The sequence below is a fragment of the Falco biarmicus genome, chromosome 2 (genome assembly GCF_023638135.1).
Source record: "Falco biarmicus isolate bFalBia1 chromosome 2, bFalBia1.pri, whole genome shotgun sequence".
NCBI lineage: Eukaryota > Metazoa > Chordata > Aves > Falconiformes > Falconidae > Falco > Falco biarmicus.
The window spans coordinates 91,233,139-91,239,379 of NC_079289.1; the positions used below are offsets into that span (position 1 = coordinate 91,233,139).

The 6,241-nt window shown below is 34.9% G+C and overlaps 1 protein-coding gene across 3 annotated transcripts in view; it reads left to right on the plus strand.

The window, feature by feature from the left end:
- Positions 1 to 5,728, plus strand: part of BCLAF3 (BCLAF1 and THRAP3 family member 3) — a 35,788-nt gene extending 30,060 nt beyond the window's left edge. For 2 of the 3 annotated variants that reach the window (XM_056328082.1, XM_056328081.1), the window contains one exon: positions 647 to 5,728. In XM_056328082.1, coding sequence (XP_056184057.1) covers positions 647 to 676 — 30 coding nt within the window. In that variant the 3' untranslated portion in view covers positions 677 to 5,728. The remainder of the gene's footprint in view (positions 1 to 646) is intronic. The other variant, XR_008820138.1, reaches the window with a different exon arrangement.
- The last annotated feature ends 513 nt before the right edge of the window (positions 5,729 to 6,241 follow it).

The following is a 6,241-nucleotide window of genomic DNA, read 5'->3' on the forward strand; positions in this document are numbered from 1 at the left end:
ACTTGGAATTAGCGGAAAATAGATGGAGAAGGATTTTTTCCCAAAAAATTATGACCATTGTGAAATGGTCAAGGAAGTGCCGTAGTTTTGTTGTAGTGACGTTCTCCCCAATAACTTCCAGTGTTCTTCGTAATTGGATATTAAGGTTCTTGTCTGGAAGGTATAAAACATGCTTCGCACAATCGGGCTGCTGGAGATGATGATTTGAATTGGAGAAGCATAGTAAGATCTGAATATTGATTTTTAAGTGTGATGAAGAACTTGAGTATCTTTGAATTAAAGTAAAATAAATTCTGAGGAATAAGTATGACAACCATTTTCTTAACAGCCTACTGATTGCTGGTTGGCTAATTCTTAAGAAACAAAACCGTTCCTCAGATTCTAGCATTTCCCATGTCTTGCCTATTGTAATGATTAAACTTGACCTTGAGATTTGTTAAAGTGGTCTGAACATCCTTATTTCACCCTTTTGAAATAATTATGCATATGCATCCTTTAAAGTAGAATCTTCATAGCTGTGCTGTTTCAATCCATAATTTTAAGAATCTTGTATGTTACACACTATAATACAGTACTTAAGAAAGTTGGGAGGCTTTTTTCAACTGTTACAACTTGACAGTAACTTTTCTTTTGTTTCTCTCTGTAGGGAAATTTAAATATTGCAGCAGAAACCTGAACTGAGCTCTGATCCTGAAGTTGAAACAGAATACACAGCAAAGGGAGCATCTGTTCATTTTTTGACAAATTTGTCAAGACTTAAAATAGGATAAAGGAACTAACCCTGTAACTTTCTTGATTAAAAATAACTTTATTTTTCAGTAGTGGAATGCTGCGGAACTTTTTTACAGTTTTAATAATTGCTTTTAAAGTACAGTATTCAACTGAAACATTATAGTATGTTCCTTTAGTTCCTTTTGCATACCAGTCTTGAGAAAAGAAGTCATTGAAGGGAGTCTTATTTATTGAATACTTTTTCTCTAAGCATGATGTTACAGATGGAACTTCAGTTGTTATACCCAGAGGTTTATATGTTGAAAGTTTATTGCTTATGTACTTATAAAAAAGGAAAAAAAAAAAAGTGCCTGAATTGTTTGGTAATAGCACATTAGCTCAGGATTTTCCAAGTAATGACCTTTTAGGTTGTGCAATAGATTTTACACCTCTGTTCAGTCATTTCCATAAAACAGTATTTTGTATTACTTTAGTTTAATAATATACTTGGGTTTCTGATGTGTATATATATTTGTAAATTGTTAGAATGTTGGGACAACGTCCAGTATTTGATTAAAATGAATGGTAACAGGCAGGTATGTAATGTACTGTAGCAGTAGCTTATAACTGCACCGAAAGCATGCTTGGGTTTGTTAGAGGATTAGTTGATCTGTATTCAAAATTGTTCTGTCTCATTATGCTTTGGTGTATGACATTCTTGACCAAGCCACATGTTCTCTAATCTTTTTCGTCATAAATGATTTGGTGATTTCCTGGATTCTGAAATTGGGGCCTGAAGTATTTAATTACAAGAAAAACAAAAAACGTAAGTTTTTATAAACGTGTCTTCTAACAAAGCTGTTCATAATTGAAACTGCTTTAACTGCAGATAGCTTGTAATTTTGTTCAAAATGCCAGTAATTCTCTGAAGTTTACTGTACTGCAATATTGTTATGCTGTGTGCAAAACACAAATAGCCAGACGTGTTTCATAAGCAGCTATAAATAACATTGTGCTTATTTCCTGTCGATAGCCTTGGCCTTAATACACAATATACAATAGGGTTGTGTGTATGTATTAGATTTGTTTGTTCTTTTTATTGCTGGTAAATCAAAGATGCATAGCAAGTAGTTTTCAGAGATTTTCTTATTTAAGAAAAAAGTTGTTCACCATATCCACGATATGTGCAGGCTAATGTATTTCCATCAGTTCCAAGACAGTGTTAGCCATATAGAATGCAGGCTAGTCTCTGTTATAGTAGATTAGAATTCTAATACTGGGTGGACATGTGTTCTGGGAAAAGGAAATTCGGGTTTTGGGTGGAAGGTCAGGATGTGATTTCTGCATGCTTTTTTGGTAATGTTTTTTGCACAATGCCTTCAGTAGAGACTGTTTGAAAGTGTAGGTATGGCTCAGAACAGCCAAGATAGTGTCATTTAAGACCTGTGCTGCTTAGTGTTCATAAGCGACAAGCTGGCAGGAAGTGTGCCACGCTCATTGATGTTGTGGTTATTAAACAATAACACCAGATTGATTGTTTCTAAACCCCAGGTTTTCAGTTTAAATAACAATCACCAATGATTCAACTAGTTTTTCAATAACCGATATGCATACACAAAACAAGAAACTAAAGGAAAAGGAATTCCCTGGTCACATAGAGGCAGGCAACTTTCTGCAGATAAGAAATTGTTCATTTACACTGTCGGTGATGAATCTGGCAAAATTGTTCTGTATAGATTTCTGGGAGAGGAAAATAAGGAATTGAAACAACAGGTTAAGTGAGGCAAGCCAAAGCAAATGTGGAGTAGCTGCAGTGGAGCAGCCTGCTGGCAGGGGAGTGCTGCATGTACCCTGCAGATGAGGACAGGTTTACTCTCAAGCTGCCAAGCTATTCACACTGCTCCTGAATGTGCTAAAGCACTGTAAAACACATAAGAAAGTGAAACCATATATGATATAGGACAAACTACTGAAGCTATATTGTCTTATTCAACAGGATACTACTGTTTCTGTAAGCTTCCTGCAGTGTTCTTATTAAAGCCTGGAAGAGAACTCGTTGTTGAGCAAATGGGAAAAGTGGATACATGAAGAAACTTCTGACATGGCAGTTTTGCTAACACTGCGTGGAAGTAATGCTGAAGTAGTGAGACTACAGTCAGTTAATGCTGCTTTAACCAGGTTTAAAAGTGTGACTGGCTTCTCTGATCTTGTGCTTTCTTATTTTACCTGTGCATGACTAGCTGTATCTAATTTGGTTTGTACTTTTTAACAGTTTAGCTTTGGTTTTTATTTCTACAACTGTGAGCAACATTATTACAAACAAGGGGTTTTGGGCATGTTTACTGACTTTGATTTTTATTCCCCCCGCCTACCCTTGGTCCCAAGATGAATGTCATATGATGAAACAGTCATTGTTTCAGTTGCTTTAGCTTTTATTTAAGGTGATGTCACTTGCTCAAATCGCATTCTTTACTGATAACTTAACTAATTTGAGTTTCTGTCACGATAAAACTTCCTATATTTTATAAAAATCATACAGAAACTGGGTGGTTTAGGTGCTAAGAGTTATCTACTCTGTGATGTTATCTGGTGTGAGACATTGCTAAGTGGACTTATCTTTGTGAATTAGAGACTTGTGTCTATATACTCACATACAAATCAGCTTATTTATTATTTGAGCACAGAAAGGTTCTATTGTACTGGAATATAACGTTTAGTTGAGAGTAATGTATTGAAGTTACGAATTGAGTTGTGAAGGCACAAGAAAAAGCTAAGTAGAAGAAAGGTCAATTTACTTGAATAACTTGGTGCCTTTCTGCATATTGTGACTGCATTGTAGAAAACACCTGTACAAAGACTTAAGTAATATCCTGATTATTGCATTGTTCTAATGGCAGCATGGACTGATAACAGTTGTTAAAATAACCACTTAATTTAAACACATTTGTAAGCCTCAGAAGGAAAACAGTGTCTCTTGTATTAGTAAAGCCTGTCATTGCATTTGCATTGGAAGGGGAAGTTAAAAATGTGATTGTCTAAGAGCTTTCTAGCTTTCTGTTTTATACTTTGAAAATATAAATGTGAATTGCCTTTCTTTTGGTTGACTTGAAATGGCTGTTAAATGCTCATGTCATTCTCAGTTGTTCACATGTGAAATTGTTTTTTTTAATTATTTGCTATCCAAAATGTAGTGGGTTAAATATGACTAGTCTTCCTTATAAGTGTCTGAAATAATAAGTTGTTGTGGTGTTAGCATTTATATTGCTGATCCATTTAATATCCACATAGATTAGTTAGAATCCTCATCTTTGTGATGATTGAGTTCACAAGGTTAACAAAATTCTGGAGCTAATAAGAAGCAACACATTGCAAGGCTTCTGCAAGCACTGCCTTAACTCTAATAATAATTACTTGCATGTTTAAAATCACCTTACCTGATGAATTTGGATGGTCTCGAGACCTGGACATAACTATCTCAACTCAGGTAACTGATAGCAAAGGATGGGAGTAAATTCAGCTGATTGCCAGTTGTGTTAACAGTTTAGCTGCTGCCTTCTCTCCCAGGGCCTCAGGGTGAGATGCTGAATTTTCTTTATATGAACTTAGTTGCTTTAAAAACAAAACAAAAATCAAGATTACACTTTTGTGGCATTAAAAAAGGCAGGGTTTTCAAAACTTGCTTGTTACATGCAGGGAAAGTAATTTTCTGCTCTGTCTTGGAAATGGATAGTGAGAGTTGCTTGGAGAAGATGATTAAATATTATAGCAAAGAGAGACTTGTTTTCTCAGTATTCACCTTAGAAGACTGTAAATAGAAGGAGTTCTTTGCTTTGCTTTCCGAAGGGATCTTTTCCCATGCTGTGTAGAAACATGCCTGTTACCTTTCTTTTAAGGATCTGAACAGCCATCTACAAAGATCTCTCTCGAAGAAAGACTTCAGACTTGCATTGTAATGAATATTGAAAAAAAAACCCCAGCAACCTGAAAACAAATAATGGATGTTTCTGCACATAACTCTGGCCCTTGAAAGACTTCATTCTATTACTGCAGGATTTGAAGATGGGAGGTTCTTCAGCCTCCTTAAGAAGGAGAGGGAAGGAAAAAAAAAAAAAGCCATTTCAAGATCTTTGAAAGCCTACTTGTAACACTTGACTCCTTAATAGACCTTAAGGACAGCGATGGACTTTAAGTGTGTTCTGTTTCAAGCTTGGTGAGCATAAATTTTCCAGTGTTAAGATCACAGAAAACTATTGTCATAACACTTGCCCCTTCCTTCCGTGCCTGATGGTTTTTGTTGTTGGAGGGGTTTGTGAGTAGGTATTTAGCCACGTGGTTTTAATAGCTCTGTGCTGCCTGCCACTTTAGTACAGTTTTCTTCTGTTCACTGTTTATTGCTCTGAATTTTGTCTAGGCAGTCTAAATCTCATGTTGTCTTTTTTAATACTTCACTTTCTGGAAATAATACAGTAGATGGCTTTTATTTTGTGACCAGCTTCTCTTATGTCTTTGAGGGAAGAGACAGGGTGGAAACCGTTGTTGTTTGAGTACACTCTTCATGGAATTAAAAAACCCTCATTGTTTTGTTTTAAGAATAGCAGGAATTTCTCTTTTTCCCCCTGCCCTTGAATGAGGATGTGGAACTAGTGTCTATTTCTAAGGAATATATTAATGTTGACCTTATTTATACTGTAGTTTCACAAGGACCATCTAATGTGTGTATGTGCACATGTATGTACACATGCAACCACAATTATTAGAAACCTTTAAATGTAATTATTACTAAGTGTGGGTAAGAAATGAATTTTTAAACTACTGAAGATGGAATTAAATTCAAATGCATTTTAAGTCTGTAGTCTTTGGAGTCCACGATGGTGCTTCTGACAATGTTATCCCATACCTAAAAGCCTCATTCATAAGTATATATTAAGATGTAGGTATGTTTATATATATGTTTAACATAGTTTATATAAAATCAATGTAAATTTTGTTTCTACAGATAATAAATGTTTTCACAAAATTTTTACTTATAATTCAGTTATTTGTTTCAGTAGTTATTAATGTTTGGTGTCATTTTTAGAGTATGTTACTTGATCTGTGTAGCCATTGAATTTTTTCTTATACAACTGTTGCTTCTATAACTTCATTTATTGCCACTTTTTCAGATTATAGTATTGACCTACATTCTAGATACATTCTGTAAAGGGACAGAATGGGGGGAAGGCATGCACTTGCTTGGCTAACTTTGGCAAAGTTTACATTAATTAACTGTGTATTTTTAAGAATTCCCTTAATACAGTATCATCAGTGTGAGGTGAGAATAACCATGTTAATTTAACCATGTTAATAGAGTGGTGTGAGAATCCAAATGTACTAGCTTCACCTCAGTGTTTATTTAAAGGAAAAGAGTTAACTTCCCCATTGTTTACTTGAACTTGCCATAACTTGATCTTCACTGTATGTAAATAATTTGGTGTGGGTTTTTTTTTTTTAATAGTTCTCCTAATCTGGTTATTATCCTTGAACTAGAGAG